The 22,630-nt window shown below is 34.8% G+C and overlaps 1 protein-coding gene across 1 annotated transcript; it reads right to left on the bottom strand.

Annotated features, from left to right (window-relative positions):
- Positions 1 to 671: 671 nt before the first annotated feature.
- Positions 672 to 6,455, bottom strand: LOC129220063 (adhesive plaque matrix protein-like). Its single transcript, XM_054854402.1, has 2 exons — positions 6,440 to 6,455; positions 672 to 1,235 (listed from the first exon to the last, which is right to left on the bottom strand). Exons 1-2 carry the CDS (start codon positions 6,452 to 6,454, stop codon positions 708 to 710), a joined length of 543 nt encoding a protein of 180 aa, XP_054710377.1. The 5' UTR covers position 6,455; the 3' UTR covers positions 672 to 707.
- Positions 6,456 to 22,630: the final 16,175 nt, after the last annotated feature.

The raw sequence follows: 22,630 nt of genomic DNA, 5'->3' as shown, positions 1-22,630 counted from the left end.
AATTAACTCATTATTTTGCATACATTCTTAATTACTTTCTTTGAGGCAATCACATTGATTCAGTATTTCTCCTGTTTTTTCATTGGTTAAAACAAAGCATTGAAGAACTGGAGTTAGGTGTAAATATTGAGCAAAGTCAGTGATTTAAAAATACCTTTTAATTTGCAGCAATTATTTAAGAAACTGTTTTATGAATTAGTGCGTCTCTTAGAGGTCTAATAGCAAAATGAGAAAAGTATTGTATATTTTGGAAATTAGGTAACATAGTGAGTTTGCGATTATTCCAAAAAAAAAAAAAAGGAAGAAAATTACAGTGACTGCACAATACACACCAATTTCAACGGGACAACCATAGTAACGTGTCCTCTTTCGTTATTTTCAAGTAGGGCATTGGTCCCTCTGAAGAAATGTAAGTGACGCTTTGTTTTTGACGTGTTTCTGTATTTTTGTAATTATCTGTTTAAATGATTAGCCATTCCGGCTTGGTTCTTTGTATTTCGTGAATAATGTGTGTATTAAGTTTATATCTATAAATAGGCATCATTTTTACAAAACATAAATGTACCCACCTCGCCCCGGTGTCCATGGGTGATTTTTAAAATCAAAACAGCTCCAGTTCTGCTGATTTCAAAGATTTATCTAGACTTTGATTTCATGGGACTGTGGATTGATTTGTTAGTATAAATAAATGATGTCTTGCTTTGAAGTTATTTTTTGTATCCGTAGATGCTGAGTTCATTCCCGATGGAATGCTGTTTGCCGGTGTATTCTCTTACTGGGATATATTCGGCGTATTGGCTGACTGGATCCTTGGCCGGATCATAATTGGGATCGTGGGAGAGCTGCTGAGACTGGGCGGAGTATTCGTTCCTCTGGGGACCGTAGCTTGATCCGTATGCTGGCTGACCGTGGTAAGGACCGCTCAGTTCGGGGGCGTACTTGGGGGCATTGTTGTATGGGGAGTATGCGGGGGCGGGGTTGTAGGCGGGACCAGCTGGGGCTGCTCCATAGCTGCTGCCGTAGATGGAAGGTTTGGCCAAGTCGCCGGCGCTGGCATAGGATCCACGTCTGTTGTAGGAAGTAACAGACCCATAGCGCGGAGCTGAGGCAGCAGCATAGGGCGCTGGAGCAGCGTAGGCTGGCACGTGACGTCCTTCTTCAGCCATCATGTCTTCGGCATCCTTCATCTTGGATGGGGCCGCCATGGCGGTCGCTGCTACGACCAGCAGCAAGAACTGAAAAAAAAGAAAGAAAAAAAAAAAAGAGCAAATTAACACGAGAACGGTTGTTGACTATTCCAGACTGATGAGTCCTTGACTCGGACGAAACTGCAATGGATCCTGGTTATGATCTCTGATGTCATAACCGCGCTGTCGGTATATTGCATGCAGCTTTGCCTTTGCCCTGGCTTCAGGACGGTAACTTACTGCTTCATGACTTGACTTAATCTGGCTTTGAGGTACAGAATTGGTAGTAACGCCGGCATCATGTGTCATGTATCAAATGGCGTGATTTTTTTTTTTTTTTTTTTAATGAGTAGGAGAATGTGGGGCAATGGGAAATATGTAGTTAAGAACTTACCTTTATAGAATAGAACGTTTTTCAAAATGAAAAAATTCGAAATTCGTTTTGAAACTTAGAGTACACAGAAAAAGATTTTGTAACGAAACTTGCATTGAGATACTATTTTTCATTTTTGGCAATAAATTTATTCCTTCAAAAGAAAAAAAAAATTTTCTATTTGAACATTAATTTTTTTTTTCAGCAAATGAATGAATGAATAAATAAATAATTTAACAAATTAACAATTCAGAAATAATAAATGAGTCAAAATAATGAATGAATAAGAAAATAAGGTAGGGCAAATTCGCTATATTTCGTCCCCCTAAGTTTCTCTGGTTTGACACTAAGTGTAACCACCGGTGATGTTTTTTGTTGGTTGCGGTCGAGAACACTGTTTGTGGAAATTTCATGAGTCTAGTTCGCTGAGTTAACGTTTGGGAGCACTTATTCTGTTTTTTTGAAAACTAGAGTTATCATAGTACTATTTGTAAATACTCTTTTTGATTTATTAGAATTTGCTTGGGGTAAAATATAAACTAAGTGACCTGAGCGTTTTGCCATGTTTGGTTCACTTCTCGTAGAGCAGGAAGTAGCCATATTGTCAGATAGGATGTTCCTATTTTCGTCCCCAACCAAGATCAAGACGATGATACAGAGTATCCTTTGTGCCAAAAGCGTGTTTATGATGACAAGCATGTGGAAATATAGGTGTGTTGCCCTCAATGCGCCTCGTGGAAGTACAAAACGTGCTCTGGGGCGAAAAAAAAAATGTGGCATTGTTTAGAAGGTTGAAAAATTAATTTAACATTTGCTAGTTGAACATTTTGTACTATAAGTGCACAATTTGTGACGTTTTTCTTTAATTCGAATCTTAATCTGTATCTTAGGGAGGTTCAAATATACATGTAAAAAAAAGTTTCTCCTAGATAACGGGACGCCCCCAATATTTTTAGACTTGTGGATAGTAATATACTGGAAGAATTTTAGCTTCTTATTTCAACTAAAAGAGGGTGTTCAACCCCTCCCCCAAACTTCATACCTATGGGGAGGGGGTTAAAAAAATACAATGAACTAAAAAAACAATGCTACATATTATAATATACACTAGTAATATACATTAAAATAATATGCATTAAAAACATTGCATTAAAATGATTAATATACACAAAAAAAACAACTGGGGAAATTAAATATTTCTAAACTTGTAGCATTTTCTATTCTACGGCTATGTTAAATTAGGGGGACATGGAGCATCCTCTTGAAATTTGAGTAAGAAGCTAAAACTTTTGCAGCATAATACTATTAGAGGGTGTCCTAGACTTTAGCTGGACAAAAAAAAATTTTTTTTGAACCACTCTACTGTATGTATTAATATTATCTTGTTTTTGAAACATTAATCCCTGTTTTTCGAGGTATATTGGAATAGAGACAAAAATAGGATAACTATTTTCAATTCTGGTAAAATTGTATTTTTTAAAAACTTTTCTTAAAAAACGGAAAACAAACTGTTTTTCTCGTATTTAAGTTTAAATACCATGTATGGTATAGGCTTAGTTGGTGGTCTTAAATAATTTGTTTTATATTAATTGATCGTAGTTGTTTTAGATTAATTGATCAGAGACCAAAATCCTTAAGGGGGACAAAATTAAGCGCTATTAGCCCCCCTTTTTTTAACAAAAATCTATCGCTTATAATTGATGAGTAATTAATTTTTTCAACTTCGTCAAAATGAATTTTTCTTTTTACTTGCTGGCAGTGCTTTAAAATTTTAAAACTCGTTCTCAGAAAGCTAGAGGTTTATAATAACTCATTTTAAGGGCAATTACATGCACTTTAATTTGCCATCTAACTTAAATACTTTTCAAAAGACCTTTTTTTTTCCACAAAATTTAAAAAATAAAAAAAAATGACTGTGATAACATTTTTGAAATTAAAATATATATATATATATATATATATATATATATATGATTTTTGATTTTCTTAATGGGTGATGTATCTTAGTGGGACCATAAAGAGCTCAGCAATTACAGCCAATAACGTGAGAAACATTTTTGCAATCTTGCTAAAAAGTTTTAATAACTACTGATCCCTTCATAGTCCCAGTCTGAAAATTTTTCAACGATTCATTAAAATACATAAAAATTGTATATATATTTTTTAAAACGTTTTAAAATACATTACCTCAAAAATTTTAATTTTTAATTTTAAAATTTTGTGGAAAAATATCTTTTTGAAAAGTACAGTGGACGTCGGTTAATTGAATCAGCCACTTTAATGAATCAACGTGATTCACATAAGCGGCGGCCACTGTATTTAAGTTACGTATATCAAATTAAAATGCGTGCAATTCTCTTTACAATGAGCTATTACACAACTCTGTATCTCTAATAGAACTTGAAGCATAACGTACTACCAGCAAGATTTAAAAAAAATTTCAACGAAGTTCTAAAATGAACTACTCATGTGGAAAATCTCCATAAAAATCCTCAAGTATACCTGTGCGCAAGAGGGCGCTTTTCGATATGCAATTTCCCTCCTGTCGGTCCAATTTAGTTAGCTGTCTTTCTGTTAATGTATCGTAGATTCGTGGCGTTCGAAAGCTTGATTTTTGTCGATGTTGGTCGTCTCGTGGCAGTTCGAATAGCAAGGGCAATTTGGAAGCCCTCTCGTGTGTAAAATCCAAATAAAGTTAATTTATGTTTTTAGATAGTTGCCTTAGCATTTTCTTTAACTCATAATTATGAAGGATCCATTTTTTTTTTTTTACGTATAGATTCAAGATGTCAAAGAGTAAGATTTCTGAAAGTTTTATAAAAATCTAAAATAGTCAACTTGAGATTTTTCTTAATTTTTATTGTTTTTACATAGCGTGACAGTTAATTCTGTACTTCAGGGCCAGAACAGCGTAAGTCACATAATCGAGGCTTTACATGAGACAGGAAAAAAGGTTGTCTGGCGCATGCAAAAGATAGGACCCGCGCTCTTTTAACGCTGGTAAATAATTACAAAGGAATTTTTTTTTAAAGAATTTCATTCACATGACTCGATGCGGAACCGGATTCTACATACAATGCACGATAGACTGGAAATCGCAAATTTTGGACCTACGTCAGTCTGACTCTGAGGAATTTGGGAATAATAATAACCTTAAGTTTAAAATGAAAAATTACTACTTTAAAATAATTTGTATTGTTTACAACATTTGCGACTGTTAAAAGTATTTTTAAAATACGCGAAGAAATCTTCTAAAATAGCAGTTGTTTATTGTGTGACATTTCTACTATACAACCTCTTTAAAATACCAAACGGTGGTAGCAAAACGTTGCCATTTTGTGTCGAAACCACCAAAGACGGATTTGAATGAAATAAGAACCAATATGTACAATTGTAGAACCTCTTAATGTTTATCGAATATAACTTTAAAGTGAATATCATTTACTGGATTTGTATGATTTCTACGTTTGGCGTGGCTTTCTGATGGTTAGAAGACTCTCATTAAGGCAGCTATAAACCAATATGCTCTGTAACAATATCAATTACAGAATAACTTCGTCCGGAGCAGTGCTTCCCCTTGAGGTTTTGGAGCCATTGATAACAAAACGAACAAGATATCTGCACATCTAAAGTAGAGGCGTTTATTGGTCTCAACGATTCTAATACAGCCCTCAAAACTATTTAGCACAGCCACTCTCTCCGAATCTAATCCCCTCTTAAAAAGTCAAGTAAAAAACAATAACTAATGAAAAAATTTTAAAAAATTAAAAAAATTAAAAAACAACTCAAAGGAATCATAGCTTAGTGGTTTTTTACCCGAAAGCCGCACTATATTAAATGAGGTCACATTACCTTCAAAGCATTTTTTTCTTAATTTAAGTAAATTATGTAATTTTTTGAAACGTTTGTATGCATATAGTTATTTAGCAATCAATGATTTTATTTTCAAAAATTAAAACTACTGCCCACTTTTTTTTCAAAAATTCAAAAAAATTAGGACATTTTTAATTTTTTTAAATATCTAAGGGTTTTTTGTTTATGTGCTAGTAAAATTAAGTGCGCTAGTAAAATTAAGTGCAGACACGTGTTTCAGAATTACAATGAACTCGTTTTTCAATCACAAAAAAAGAGGAAGAGAAGAGTTTACAGATAAAAAGATCTAACAAAAGATGGATATCTCTTTTTGTCAGATGTCATTTCACCCAGGAGCGTCCCGACCTTAAAGTTTTGAGAGGAGAGATTTTCAATTAGCCGAATGAAAATCCGAATTGTACCGAATGATGAAATAATAGCATGCGCGCATAGATATCTGCATCTAATGAGAAGAGACATTCATTATCATTGTTATTTTTTTCATTGGAGTTTTGACTGCTGTCTCCAAATTTGCCGAATCGTCATCAGACAAAAACTGTCACATAAAGACACTTTTGGGGAGGTCACCGTGACCTCCTATTGAAATGCCCCTGATTTCTCAAAAGCTGTTTTTTTTTTTTTCATTGAAAAAAGGGCTGTTTTGAAACACTGAAATACATGTCTGCAATTCTTATTGCTAGTTCCACTGGTATTAGTGTTGCTTTTCGTTTATAAACTTATCACATAACACTTTATTTGAATAACAGTTCAATCTGAGTGAATTCACATTCGAAATTCCACACTTGCTTGCTTGCTTTCATATCTATTTCGACATTATTGTCCATCCGAACTTGAAAATATTGATCAATTGCTCAGCTAATGAGCCGGAGGTGAGAGGGGAGGGATCCGCGATCATCTTCCGCATCCAAAACCTCGAGGGCTCGAGAGGTATATTCCTCGTCGCGGGCGAGCTCTTATTTTCGAAACACAGAAATGCACGCAGCCAAATATCGAAACCAAAACTTACCTTTCCGAGAGCCATGCTTTTTCTCCTCTGTAGCGGGTGTTAAAAAAAGTGGGTTACGGGTTTTACCTCCACTTTATATACCATCCCCGATTTCGGGGGCAAAGGTTGCACAACTCGGCGGGCCTACACCTTTCCCTTGGGCTGCCGGTGCCGTCTGACCCCCATTCGGCCAGACCCTCAGCGACGGATCGCCAATCGAACGGAATGGCCCAGTTCCATGCCATTCGGCAGGCGTTCCACTCTCACTTTTCGAATGTGATATACTTACTTTTTCGAGATTATGCCTGAGAGAGAAGAGCCTCCGCGAGCTAAGAGAAGCTCTCGTGTTTGAGTGGTTCATGAGCACGAGCCACTAGGGGCACAAAGCAGAAAATATACACACACACCTGAAGCAAACCAAAGAGAGTTTTTTTTAAATCCTGATTGAGGTGAACTCAATCAGAAGTCTGCTATACTGCCGTAGGCAGGTAAAGGACAATATCTGCAAATTTTTCTTTTTCTTTTCTTCCTTTCTTTTTTTTTTTTTTTTTTTTGCATTTTTTTTATCTATTGTATGTTAGCTTTATTATATAAGCTTACTTGTTTGGTTTCAACTGCAAAACAATAGAAAAAAAAGGCGCGAAAAAAAGTCTAACGTGGTCGCTTACGAAATTTTAAAAGTATTTTTTCTGAAAAAGCATGCTTAAAAACATAGGATTTGAAATTTTTTTAAACAATTTGACAAAGTTCAATATTTTTTACCGATTATTTTAATTGGTGTGCAGATTCAACTTCATTATTTATGCTTCTGCACATGACATCACAAGTGATGAAATGCCATTAGCGCAGTGCACCATATTTAATTCGGTTCTTTACTGACATGTAGTGGCGACGATATGGTTTATAACCAGCGTGGAGAGCAGTATTTAATTCGCTTCTTAACTACCATAATCTGGAAACGCGGTAGACAGCATGCGTAAGCATTCAGCGCGCAAGTGGAGTCGCGTCAAAGTTCATCACTTGTGACATCATAAAGACCACGTCTTGTTTGAAAAATCAGACATTAAAGAAAATGAATTAAATTTTAACCGTTTTGAAAATAAAAAAATTTCCACGCTCCATGTTTTTTTTTTTTTTTTTTTTTTTTTTGCTCGTTCTATCAACTTCATTGACTAAAAGTAGTACTTTTGACTGATGGAAACAACTCCATTCCGATATTTCCCTATTATTAGTATTGAATCCAAAACGCGTTTCCGCAAATATCACGGTAAGTATAGGTTTTCAATAGAGATCTTACGTTCTTGGAATTTTGCTAGAAATTTTTGGGTTTTAGATCATATTGATGAGAAAGATACATTTCATAAGTAAATTTTTGTATTTTTTACTTTTTCACTCTTAAGATAAATAACTGACCAACTACAATTGCAAAAAAAAAAAAAAAATGAGGGGGGGGGGGGTCGGAGGATAAACTTTACGAATTACTTGTTTCATGACCTTGAGTTTGCTTACCTGCATCTCGGGAGTTTTATAAGCTCAATCTTGAGCTTTGTGAGAAGTCCCCCGTGAGGAATGTCACAATGATTTAGGAAATGTGTAATGACTGAATAGGGAAAAAGATTTAAGTGAAACTACAGCGATATAGGAATGATCAATGATCATGAAATTAAGAACAAAATGCTCGTAATCAAGGAAAATGTGAGAAAAAAAACCTGTCGGTTAAAGGCAAACTTTTCATGGCAAAGTGAAACATTCTAACTACCAAGTGAAAACTTCGAAACTAGAAAAAAGTTCTTATAAACCAGGCTTGCCCTTTCACACTTATCCTAGAGGTGGTTGAAAGGGGGGGGGGGTTAAAGGGTGTATGATATACTAGCAAAAATACACGGCGTTGCCTGGGTCAGTAATAATTGTGAGAAACAATCGCTACTTTCATTCGTTTTCTGTTTTAACTGAAAGAACTCAAAACAACCCGTTTTGATGTGATTCACCCGTAAAAGTAAAATAGCAATAAGTATAAAGACCGAAATAGTATGATATGACATTTACTGTTTCCATCATAACTTTTTTAAACTGAGTTTTTTAAAAATAAATTATAGCCTATGTTGCTTCCAGATAATGTAGCTATCTGTGGTGAAAAGAATTGTTAATATCGGTCCAGTAGTTTTGAAACTTACCCCGGACACACATACAGAAGTAGCCATTTATGTATAAAGATATTCAGTATGTTGTTTGAATTTTTCGTTAAAAAAACTACACACACACATATATCCATTAGGGTGTCTCCAAAAAACGAGCTGATGTGAGCATCACATGACTTCCTTTTACTCCAATTTAATATCATTTCCCCATTACTGGCAATTTTAATGTGATTCAATAGTTTACTCTCTAAATTCACCAGCAGTGGCCAAATTGAAACAGATTGAAAAAAGAAAAAGGAAAATCTCCAAATTTGTCGCCAAGTTGGCGACAAAACTTGGCGACCAAAAGACTGGCGATATGTCGCCAAGTGTCCGACAAATTATAACACCACTTGAGTCTAAATTGAAATAAACAATGATTTCCCCCCCCCCAAAAAAAGCGGCAAAAAATCCCCTTAGGAACATTTGAATGCAACCAAAAGGGAAGGTGCACAACTAGGCCTCACTAGGAGTCCTCGTACCAAATTTCAACTTTCTAGGACATACCGGTTTTGAGTTATGCGAGATACATACGCACATACGCGGGGGTCGTCAAAATAGATATTTCGGGTGTCTGTAGGTTCCTAGGCATATATCCACTTGTGGTCGGGTCGAAGAAAAAACCTCAACATTCATTCAGGGGTGAGAAAATGGAAATTAGGGCCGATTTTCGAGTGAATTTTTTTTCGCGAATACAATACTTCCTTTTTTACACGTGGATATATATGCCTAGGAACCTACAGACACCCGAAATATCCATTTTGACGACCCCTGAGTTACTTACAACGAATTTTCTCGTGACGTCCGTATGTACGTATGTATGTGCGTACGTGCGTATGTGTGTATGTATGTCGCATAACTCAAGAACGTTATTTCTTAGAAAGTGAAATTTGGTACGTAGACTCCTAGTGGGGTCTAGTTGTGCACCTTCCTTTTTGGTTGCATTCGAATGCTCCAAAGGGCTCTTTTGCCCCTTTTTGGGGGGAAATCATTGTTAATTTCGATGTAAACTCAAGTAGTGTTATAATTTGTCGGACACTTGGCGATATACCGCCAGTCTTTTGGTCGCCAAATTTTGTCGCCAACTTGGCAACAAATGTAGCAATTTTTTTTTTTGATTTTAAATTTGGTTTCAATTTGACCACTGTTGGTGATATTTAGAGAGTAAACAATTGAATCCCATTAAAATTGCCAATAATGAGGAAATGACATTAAATTGGAGTAAAAGGAAGTCATGTGATGCACACAGCTCGTTTGTAAAAGGAAGTAAAAAATTAAAGTCGATGTTTCAAGCCGCACACCCTTTTATATTTTTCCTTTTATGTCAAAACAATTTTTTAAAAAAAGGTTCATATTAGTTGAACAAAGGCAACCCGTATCAACCTTGCGACTGAAAGTGACCCAGCGCTATGTACTAGGCCGAGTCGGAAAAGAAAAAAAAAAAAGACTTCTTCTGGAAGTTCGAAATTTCATGTTGATAAAACATTGCCCCTATAGCCTCACATGTACCACAAAAAATATTTATCCAAATTAAAAACTATGTAGATATCCAGCAGGAGGCCTAAAATTTCTAATTTCGTTCAAAAAATTTATTTATTTATTTATTTTTTTCAATAATTCTTTCTCAAAAATGTAAGGTGAATTTTAAGAAATTATCAAGCTGAAAAATACGAACAGTAAAGTAGATTATCAGCGTTAAATACAAATTTTTGCCCTCTTGAAATTTTTAAATCCCCCACATAGTACTCAAAGATGTGGATTTTTTTCAAATTTAAGGTAAAATTTTCATTTTGAATGTATAATTTTTGTATTATTCATTTGAAAACGTTGATTTGAAAATATGTTCGCTTAAAATTTTTGAACTTCATATTTTATTTAAATTTATGTGTAGGTAATTTTTTAAAAGATAAATAGAAAAAATCATTTTTTTGAAGAAAATTATAAATTTTAGGCCTCCTGCTGGACGCCTAAAAATTTTTTAATTTGAATAAATATTTTTGTGGTACATATTGGGAGGTAGGAGCAACGCTTTATCAACATGAAATTTCGAACTTTCAAAAAACTTTTTTTTTTTCGATTCGGCCTAGTACAGTGCTGGTTCACGCTTTCAGACGCATGTCGGCACAGGTTACCGTTGTTCAAATTATATGAAACTTATTTTACAATTGTTTTGACATAAAAAGAAAATATCAGACGGTGTGTGACTTGAAACATCGACCTTCATCTTTTTACTTCCTTTTACAAAAAAGGAAGTATTGTATTCGCGAAAAAATTTCACCCAAAAATCGGCCTTAATTTCCATTTTGCTCACCCCCAAATGAATGTTGAGTTTTTTTTTTCAACTCGACCACACGTGGATATGTGCCTAGGAACGTACAGACACCCTAAATATCCATTTTGACGATCCCCGAGTTAATTACAACGAGTTTTCTCGTGACGTCTGTATGTACGTATGTATGTATGTATGTGTGTATGTATATCGCATAACTGAAGAATGGAACGTCCTAGAAAGTTGAAATTTGGTACGTAGACTCCTAGTGGGGTCTAGTTGTGCACCTTTCTTTTTGGTTGCATTCGAATGCTTCAAAGGGGGTCTTTTGCCCCTTTTTGGGGGGAAATCATTGTTAATTTCGATGTAAACTCATGTGGTGTTATAATTTGGCGGACACTTGGCGATATACCGGCAGTCTTTTGGTCGCCAAGTTTTGTCACCAACTTGGCGATATTTTTTAATTTAATTTTATTATTATTTTTTTAAATCCGGTTTCAATTTGGCCACTGTTGGTGATATTTAGAGTAAACAATTGAATTATATTAAAACTGCCAATAATGAGAAAATGACATTAAATTGGAGTAAAAGGAAGTCATGTGATGCGCACATCAGCTCGTTTTTTATGGGCACCTATCTGCAGAAACGGATACAGACTACAATTTTAGGGAAGTGCCATGGTGAAGAATGATTTTCAGGGCTCAAACTCCCTTCGAAATCTCTCAGAACTATTTAAAAATGTTTTTGATGATACTTTTATTGCTGAAAAAGTTCTTATTACTGAATTTCAAAAGTACTATTTAAAAAATACTATTTCTATAATACTTTATTTTTTCCAATTTCAGTTGGAAAATGAAATTATCATTAATGAAAAGTTGTTCAAACCCTACAGTATTTATTTTCAACTGTAGTTATTGCAAATATCATTTCTTACAAAACAGTACTCTTCAAATTTTAAAAACCTGAAAGTACAAAAAAAAAAAAAAACTTTCAAATTTGAACAATTCTTTAGATTTGAAAGTGCCGAACTCAAAACTCAGCATATCTCTGTAAGAGTCAAAAAATGAGAACTTTCAAAGATTTATCACATCAAATGCGTGTATATGAGTACCGCATCTATTCTTTTGAGTTGTTAAAAAGATATAATTATTTAATAGGGTTACAAGGAATTTTGTGTACGCATCAGATTTTTTTTCTTCATTAAATATGTTTGTCATCTTTCACATTTGCTCATGTTCATGGATAAAATGGTGTTCAGGGAAGAATTATTATGTTGTCCTTGGAAATGATACCAGTACGTGCGTCGTTGGGAATCATCGCTTATGAGCGTTACTCTCGTGATGGGGGTTCCTTATTGCACTCTTACTCTCACCCTCTCCCTTCAGTAACCTGTTGTAAAATAGAATGTGCAAATGAAATCAGATTTTGTTGATCATATACATTTTACGAGAAGTAGATTTGGTAAAACCCTATCCGAAACAAAAGTCTGATTGCAGCAGTGATTGAGAGCATCCGAAAGGTCATAAAATATTTAGTTGCCTTGTAAAAACGATTGAAAGACTTGGTATCCACATAGCGTCTCTTGACCCGCACTTAATGTAGCAGTACTTACCAGGGAACCATACGTTAGTGCAAAACTGAGAATGTTTTAATGAAATCTCAAAAGAACATAGTGAGAAATGTTTTTTGAGACATAAATTATTTTCCCTCGTCCTCTCGTTATCGAAATATAAGGTCTTATAGTAGGGTGAGAAATGTCGCCAAATTTAATGAGAAAAGAAAAGTTCTGGGAAAATTAACCAGACGTCAAGGTCTTTGCATGTTTGCATGTTAACTAAGCTACACTGCTCCTGTTTAAGAATCCATATCTCACTAAACTTGGCGATTTTTTTAAGTGTTGCCCAACTTTCGGACATATTTTGGCAACATGGGACCAGGGCAAGTGATTTATAAGTCAAAAGGCGTGTTTAGCTTACTTATTTTGCTTCTTTCTTTCTCTCGAAACCAGAGGTTCCCAAAGTCAGTTTCACGGCACCCTGGAATGCCACTGGGAGAGGCGAAGGGTGCCACCAAGTGCTAGTGGTATCAATGTTGCGCTCCCCCAGTTTCGCCGTCATGAAATCGCCCCCCCCCCCCTCCTCCCTTGTTTTTCAGTTTCAATCATAATGATATATTAAAGGAGAGAGGAAGTTTGAAATGTCTGCGAAATTGGGGATAAACCATCAATGTATATACTTAAGTATATATAATAGAGATAAACTGGGGTGCCGTGAAAAAATTCTAACTCTACACAAAGGGTGCCACGAATGAGAAAACCTTGGGAGCCCCTGCTCTAGTTGAAAACTTTGTTTACTAGCCTGCTTTTCATGAGAGCATGAACTTGAAGAAACAAAATGAAGAAGCCCGCTTAGATCTCTTGAAATCGTGATCAATTACTTCCACACAATGTTAACCAAATACATGCTTTTGACATTAATGAAAGATCCTAAACCTGACGATAACAACACTGAATTTTCAATCGACCGATGATTAACGATCAGTTTTAACAAGCGAAAAATAAGAATGACCGCTTTACGAAATGAGGTGCTTCTCAGACAAATAATTAACGGAAATGAGAATATTTTGTAATTTTCAATAGCTGAAAAGTCGAAGATTTTATTTTTTGCACCACTTACATTTTGAATCTCCTAGATCAGAGGCAGACTGGAACTCCTAAAAAGGCGGTGAACAAGCTACCCAAAGGTTTGTGCCTGAAACATGACCTACTAATGCCCCCCATTGAGAACTTGTGGCTCCACTTTCTATTAAAGAACAAGAGTTTTGAGTTGTAACTTGGTTTTTGCTTAATAAAGGTATCATTCAGAAGCGTTTTTTGAAGCAGAGAAAACAAAAAGTCACCTATTTTAATTTTCCTGTTAATTTTTCTACTTGAATACTTACAGTAGACTTTTATATTGAATACTGAAATCTTTTGACACTTAATGCGAAAATAATTTTAACTTCCACTGGCACTCAAATACAATCGTGTTTTAAAAGAATAATGTTACAGGGACGTCACGGGTCAAAAAATTAGAGAGTCGTATGATTCGTCTGTTGGATTAAGAGAGAGTCATTACTGAATCTAACCAGGAAAGTATACGATAGTGTAACAATGGGAAAAGTTTAAATAAGTAGCAATCAAAAGAGCATTGTAAAACATGTTTCTTGACGCATAAGTTATTTGCCCTAAGTTATTTGCCCTCGTATCCCCTTCATCGAAATATGAGGTCTTAAAGTCTTCCAAAGTCTCCAAATTTAGCATATTTTGATGAGTAATAATGGAAGACAACTTTCCTACACTTGTAAAAAGATATCCTGCCATATGCAGACAATGAAAATCAATATTGTTGAAATTTAAAATTTAATGTTTAGTTTAAGCAATCCATTAAATAAGGGAGGGAGGGAGGCTCCGGGGGCTCTCTCTCTCTCGGAATTTTTTAACGCTGTTTTAGACTACCCATGATGATGTTAGGGATAGGAGAAATACGAGGGCTAACCACTGGAAAGTTTTCGAAATTGATTCTTCCCAATAGATAATGTCCAAAGTGTATCCAAACAGCACCTACTGCTTTCTTTTTAGAGAAGATCCGTAGCAAATTTGGTTCAAGAACACTCGATAAGCTCTTTGTCTTGATATTCTTCCTTTTTGTTACATAGTGACATGAGCTTTTTTTAAAGAGCATGTTTGTCGTAGTAAAAAAAGGCGTATTACAGTTGGAATGAAAAACTCGATGTGGCTCGTAGTAAAAATAGCGGCAGGTACAATAGAGTGGTTCAAAACTACATGTAAAAAAAAAAGTTTCTCCTAGACAAAAGGACACCCCCAAATACACTGCAAGAATTTTGGCTTCTTATTTCAACTGAAAGAAGGTGCTCAACCCCCTCCCCCAAACTTCATAAGAATGGGGAGAGGGGTTAACAAAATACATTGAACTGAAAAAAAAACAATGCTGCAAATTATCATATACACTAGTAATATGCATATACATTGCAATAAAATAATTATTTACAAAAAAAAAAAAAAAAAAAAACAGCTGGGGAAATTAAATGTTTTTAAATTTGTGGCATTTTTTATGCTACGGCAAATGTTAAATTAAGGGGTCATTGAGCACCCTCTTAAAATTTAAGTGAGAAGCTAAAACTTTTACAGCATAATACTATTAGTAAGTAAAAAAAATAGGGGGTAACCTGGACTCTAGCTAAAAAAAAAGTTTTATTGAACCACCCTAAGGTACAAGTCCTGATTTTTCTTTCTTTCTTTTTTTTCAAAAAAAGTTTTATTGAACCACCCTAAGGTACAAGTCCTGATTTTTCTTTCTTTCTTTCTTTTTTTTTTTTTTTGGCTCTACTCTTCTTTTAGTAAGAGAATCCATAATCCGCTTTTTTTTTTTTTTTAGCAGAGTTCCATTTGTTGCCAAGGATATAAGGTTTGCCACATAAGGTTTTTTTTCTGATACTAGTTGCCGCCTAGAAGGACAAAATGCTATATCAGGCCTTGCGATTTCTATTTTTGGTGTGGTAATGTGGTATTTTTGGTGTGGTGTGGCGAAGAACTGCAAGACTGCAGTTCTTCGTTCATTTTTTGAAAAGAACTAGTCTGATAGAAAAATACCGAACCGAATCCAGTTTCTTTTTTTTTTTTTTTTTCTTTTTTCTTTTTTTAATCGCCCCTGGACTTTGATATCTAAAGTAGTTTTACGTTCTCTTTAGCAACTACATCTCTAAGTAAGTAGATGCAGCTCTGCTATAACTTAGAGAAGATCTATTACTTATTAACTGTTTCATTTTTTTCGATCGTCCCTGGACTTAGGTATCTAAAGTAACTTTACGTTCTTTTGAACAACCATATCTAAGTAAATGGATGCAGTTGTGCACTAACTTAGAGAGAGGATCTGTTACTGTTATACTTAAAACTGTTTCATGTTTTAGATCGTCCCTAGACTTAGGTATCTAAAGACACTTTACGTTCTCTTTAACAACCATATCTCTAAGTAATTGGACGCAGTTCTACTATAACTAAGAGAGGATCTGTTACTCATTAAAAATGTGACAATTTAAGACAGTGCAGTTTCGCAGGCTCTCAGTTTGGGAATTTTTTTTTTTTTTGGTGGATACTGCGTCAAACTGTCCTCAACGGTCTGCAACATTAGGGTGGACCAAAAAAGGATATTTTCGAGAAGCAACTTCTAATAGCAAACAAAATTTGTGTATTGCCATCTTAAACATGAGAAATACAACACGAAAATAATATTTATGTCTTCAGATCGTACATTGGTAGCAAAGTTTGAAAGTAAGTCCTGTTAATAACTTCTCTTCTTGGGAATAGCAAGGTGAAACACAAAGGGGGGTGCAACCACCTACTTGGGGTTGATTCTAGATTGTTAATGGGAACAAAATGTGATTAAATTTCCAGAAAACAGCTGTATACTGCACATTTAGTGTAAAAAAATTATAACTGGGATCTAAAAGAAGAAATACTGCAATTTGCAAAATAAGCTAACAATGTCGATTTTTGGTTAATTGCACGTAAATTTGCGGCTTATGCGCGAACTAAAAACTGTAAAGGAATGCAAATATTTTGAAAGAAATATGAAAAGACTATTAAAGGAAAGCATTTAAATGGTATTAGAATAAAAAATTTAACATTTAAATTTTTATAAAAAAATGTTTGAAAATTTACAATTGTTTACCTTTTTTTTCAAACTTTGCTACCAATGCGCGATTTGAAGACATAAATGTTATGTTTTTAATTGTTATTCCTATGTTTCGGATGGCAATACACAACTTTTTTTTTTGCTATTAGAAGCTGCTTCTCGAAAATATACTTTTTTCAGCCCACCCCCACCCTACTACTATAGTGCCTAGAAGGGGCCTTCTAGAAGAGCCCCTAGAAGTGCACTATACTACTACACATGTCAAGTGAAGTACCGTAAACGCGGGCTACTTTGGCCTTAGGGTCCTTCTTTGGCCCAAATGGACAAAAAAATACAACGTCCTCTGTCACCCTTCAGGGCGCAATTTTTTCAACATATTTTGACAGATTCCACTAGAGAGCATCGCCAAGCACTCAATTATGTATAACAAACAGTTCTATAGCTCTGCTCAAGAAGCAACCCTATTGGTTCTGCATTCCTTGTGCTAACATGTGTTATTATAACCTCTCAAACTTCTCCATGTAGAAGCAATTCTACATCAGCTAAGACTTTTTCAAATACCTATTTACGAGCAATATTTAATACTCTATGCCGTAGTGTAGTTGTATTTCTCATTTCTGTTTAGTTTTTTTTTTTCTTTTCTTTTTCATTCTTTTTTTTTAAATTGACAATGACAACATATCTCTTTACCTAAAAATTACGATCTACTTTGGCCCATTATAAAAACTTGAAAAAATCCGCCAGAGATTTTGAAAAGTAAAGAATAGCTGAAATTAAGACTCTAAACAGGAAAAACATAAGAAAAAAACTGGAACTCTCGGCAACAGATTAATAGAAAGATTGCAGAATCAATTCATCAGGCCTCAGTTACATGGCTTTCATTATGGAAGATGAAGAGGAATTAAAAGTTGCAGGAGGTTTAGAAAAAGGTTTACCCAGTTGCATCTGCATATTACAAATATTGTTAAATTTGTCAGAAGGTATATGGAATTTTATTATTGTAGAATGGAATGATCTCAGGTTTCCAAAGATAGCTTTTGATGCGAGAGAAGAAGGAGCGAATGTGTAGAGTATGGAATGCACCAAAAAGTTTTGGAAGTGACCGAAAATTTAGGATCCTTTGTTTTACAAGTGGTGTTGTCTTAGTAAAATTATTCAACCTCCAAAACTGATGAAAAGATGACTGTTCTCCGTCGGTAGTTTCTGAAACAATAACTATGTGTGCACACGCATAATAAAAAACAAAAATATAATAGTAATAATTTTCCTCAAAACAAATATGTGTGACTCAAACTTCTTTAAAATGTATTTTTCATTCAAATAAATAGTTTTTCGTATGAAAACACGTAGTTTTTTGACTCTAGTTTGTTCTACAGCGGTTTTAAATAGAGGAAACCACTTTGGGCCAAAGAGACCCAAATGCAAGGTTAACATTGGCCCAAATAAAAAACACTAATAAATGGTAAAAATACTTGGAAATAAACTGATCACTATTGAAAAATTAAATTAAGAGCCCTCTAGATGTGTAAAACATGTTTCCACAGCTTGGAAATATGAGTAGTTAAAATTATAGTGAAAAGAGTGAGAAAAGTTAAAAATCTGGGCCAAAGTAGCCCGCGTTTACGGTACACAAGTTAAAGCGAAGAAATGCCTTGATAAAGTGAGGTTACTCTGCTTTACGTACTGCACCGGCTACAGCTTCATAAGCCAAATTTGCGTCTTTAGAAGAAAAAACAAAAACAAATTATCCATAACCTTCATTGAATTTAAAGCTATTTAAAACCCTCTGAAAACACAAACTTAAGAGAAAAATAAGCCTCCTTAGCAACACCATCTATCAAGTCATAGTACTTAAGACATTCAATGATGCTTTTGATGAAAAATATTTTGCCAAATTAAACAGAACAAAGTTATGGCGATGTGGTTTCGGTTGCCTGCTTTTCGGTTGAACTAAAATGCAAATCGAACTTTTTGGCTCGAGCCACGTCTGTTCCTGATTTGCAATGTATTCAATGCCAAGTTTGTGAAAATCATTTTTTTTTTCATCATACGATGTCGAAGAATTTGCTGTTTCTTCCTCAAAGGAAAACGAAAGTGCATTTATTAGAATCGTGCGTGCAAATGGAGCAATTCAAAGGACATAGATAAATGAGATTCTAAAAGACTGAAGGGTAAAATAAAAATCATCGCAAAAAGTTTTCCCCTCCTAATGATTCTTCAGGCACAAGATGAGATTCTGCCTCATTAATTAAGCAGAACAGCGTGAACAGATACGCATGACGGTTTTCTATTTATTTTCGGGTCAAGTCGGCGAAAACTTCCGGATGTTTTATGGAACTTATACGAATCAAGTAAAGATGATGCCATTTTATTTTCCTTTCATGGAGGAGGTAACTAAAAATTATAATAGTAAGTTCAGAGTAGATTCAAAATACTTCCTTATAATAATACTGCTGATATTTGACAGAAATCAGACTACCCGCTTGAGCAAATTTCTTATCAATCGAGGGATTGATCATTAATTTGTTCTTTTAAAATAAATTTTAATAGTAAATAAATAAATAAAAGAACTGACTCTCAAACAGAAACTTCCGCTTCATAAGTTGCATGCCAAAACTGTGTTCTTCTTCGAGTTAAAAGAAGTATATGCTTCAAAAAATTTTTAAAATTAATGTCCTTGTTAAAATTAAGTTATTTTATTCACAAAATAACGCAAACTTCTTTTTTTTTGACTCAAGAACATTATGGAAAAAAAAACTCTTCATCTTCACTTCTTCTTTGAGTTTGATGTTTTTATATTTTTTGAAAATTCGCCTTGAACTAATTCAAGTTTGTAGAAGCTTTAAAAGTTAACAGCTTTTCAGTTGTACCATATGAAAATAATAAAGCCGGTTTTAAGGGACAAAAGAACGACATTTTTCTTGAAAGACTCCAAAGGAAATATATTTAAAGAAAAGGAATTTTCACATAATATTCCTTGAACTTAATGTACGAGAACTACATTTACTCAACTTAACTCCTAGCTGACGCAAAAGAAATGAAGAAAACAAAAATGCGGGTAAACGAATTGTCTTTAAAGTATACTGGGTTACCATTGTTAAACGATTTTATCAAAAGTCGTCTTCTAACGATAGCAAGAATATTGCTCAGAAAGTTAAAAAATTTTGGGCAGAACAAAATGAAGGATTTATGGAATTCATTAAAGCAAATAGAAAAAACAAAAACAAAATGCCATCAACGGAGAGTTTATTTACCATGAATTTCACATTAAACATTTAGGATAGTTTCATGTTTTTTATTCCTCTACATAGGACGCTCTTTACGACGGGCGTTATTTTCAAATGCCATTTGGAATCTCAAGACAGCATGTTCCACAGCTAATCACTGTGAGAAGTGCCTCGAACGTGTGATGAACTTCTGTTTTAATGTAGCATTGCAGTTTACGGAATCATCATCACGAAGTTGTGAAATTATCATCGATATCTACGAAATTATTTAAATACCCTTAAAGCCAGTGGCGGATACGAGGGGAGGGTCATGGGAGTCATGACTCCCCCTCCCTTCTAAACCTTCGAAAGTATTATCCGTCCATATTGTGTTTAAACACTTTATGAATAAAATGTGAAAAATTTCAGTCATATTTTCAATTCAATAATTATTTTTAATAGTAAGTATCTGAACTACAACCTCTTTTCGTTGTTTATTAAATGAATTAGCAACGCTTATGTACTATTAGGGGCCTTATTCCTGGCAGTGGTGCTTTTTATTGACACCCAGGCATTTTCAGAATTTTTGACTACGCAAAACCGAAGGTTCATTCGGAAATTGGGGGTGGACATTCTTCTGCGCGACCCCCTCCCCCCAGAAAATATTAGTCTGTATCCGCCCGTGTTTTAAGCAAAACGTCACATAGATTGAGGTCTATGGATTTGGGAGACCACAGATCATTCAAAAGTCGCGGCTAATGACACTTTCTTCTGTGAAGTGATTTTTCAAGATGTCCTAAACACAAAAGCTAATGTTTGAATTAGTAAGAATTATTTTTTACTATGGCTTGTGGTTGAAAAGGATGGTGAAAACTAAATTGCAAACCTATCGTAAACGTTTACTTCATTTAAAAAATTCTCCGGAATGTACAACAATTTTTTATTCGCTCTAATATATTCTTATCATTTCATTACATTCTATACATTTTTTAAAAATAATTCTGACCAATGCGACTAATATAATCGCTCTAGCAGTAGTAAGGTCTTATAGTCTGCCGAAATTTTAAGAAAACACCGAAGAGTTGGCGAGAAATTAATCACGCAATTTCTCCTTCTGCATCCATCCATCAACAAATCGTGTGTAAGATGTCCTCCATTACTTACTTAAAATCGCTAAATTTGGCAACTTTTCTTAACATTTCTGCATACTTTAAGACTTCAATTTTCAATAACGGGGACAAGAGGACAAATAATTTATGCGTCCAGAAACATGTTTTACTATGCTCTTTCTACTGCTGCCTATTTTAGTTTTTTTCATCACTTCACTATCCTGGTTTCCTGGTACATTTGGTTTCCTGGTGAGGTGTATTTAAATGCCACAGAAAGTAATTGTGTGCTGCTGCTCTTATTGTTTGGTTCATATTCTCATTTTAGTTCCAATTTGTCATCAGCATGTATTTTCTTATGTCATTAGAATGTTGGTACTTATTCCATTCTTCCATTAATGATGGTACAAATTTGTAACTAAAAATCTTTATTTTACTGATTTGCGTACAACTTTGATATGTTTGAATACCCCAGAAAGGAGTTTCGTGTTGCAATTATGGTATGGTTTATAATCTCATTTAAGTTCAAATTTGTCAGCAGCGTGGATTTTCCATGAGCCATTTGTTCGTGCCAATGACAAATGTCTCATGATTTGTTTTGAGAAAGTTTAAATATTTAGTTCTGCTGACAACAATGTATAGCGGGCACTTTATAAGCTAATCCTGTTTTTTCTTCTTTTTTTCCCCTGAAATTTTACTAACAGTAATATTTCAAGACTTTATTTTTTAAAAACATCTCCTATTTTAGAAATCACCCATAAACACGGATCGGGAAATGCATAACTCTCTCTACCTCAGCAGCAAATAGTAGCTGTCCACCAAAGGCAGATTTATTAGATCGGGGCATGTCGCAGTGAATTTTTGGGGGCACCTGGCTGAGGGTAAAGGGTACAACAGCAATAGGAGCCGTGCGGAAAAGGGGTTCAGTGTGAGAAAAACGTTAAAACTAATTTTTGAACACAAATTTCACATAGCTTCAAGAGAGCCCACAGCATAATTTGGCAAACATGTGGCCCATAAGAAGAACTCTTTTTCCATCACTTTAAAAAAAAAGTGCTTGAAAAACAAGTCTTTTTTGGCAGGGTTGCCCCCCCCCTCTAAGAGCAAGGGCGCACCCCGTTAACAAGATCAAGAGCCTCCCCCCCCCCCAAAAAAAACAAGGAGAAAGATACCCTCAATACAACCACCAATAAAAAATTTCAATGGCGCAACCTGCGCCACCCCCCCCCCCCCAACCCCTGGGTGGGCAATCCTGTTTTTGGAGCCCCTAGATAGCCAATTCCGATTAGTTTCCGGAAATTAACATTTTTCCTTCCATGGTTAACTTTTGGAATGCGTACAATTAAAATTCCGCTAGTTGTTGCAAATTTGTAGCATTATTTAACTCTTGCAACATTGCATTTAAAGGATCTTGTCATTAAAATTGAACATTACCAACAAAGAAAAAAAAAAGAAATATGTTGACCACCCAAGATTTAAATGTGAAAAGCGAAAACAAGTCTAATCACACTGACCCACCGTTAGGAAACGAGATGATTTACATATGCAGTTTTTATGTTCTGTTTTTCTCAGATTTTAACTCAACCTTTTTAGCCAGTTCTCAGTACTTTACTTGAATTCGTAGCAAGATTGCACTGATAAGTAATCGCTAAACAGACTCCTCGTGGGTTAAGTACAAAAGCTCGTTGTTTCGTGCGATAAAAGCTCTAAATTCTTGTCGTGTTTGACTTTTGACATGACTCATACTCGGTTCTTTGTCTT

Source organism: Uloborus diversus, chromosome 4 (genome assembly GCF_026930045.1).
Source record: "Uloborus diversus isolate 005 chromosome 4, Udiv.v.3.1, whole genome shotgun sequence".
NCBI lineage: Eukaryota > Metazoa > Arthropoda > Arachnida > Araneae > Uloboridae > Uloborus > Uloborus diversus.
This window is presented reverse-complemented; position numbering and strand designations above follow the sequence as displayed.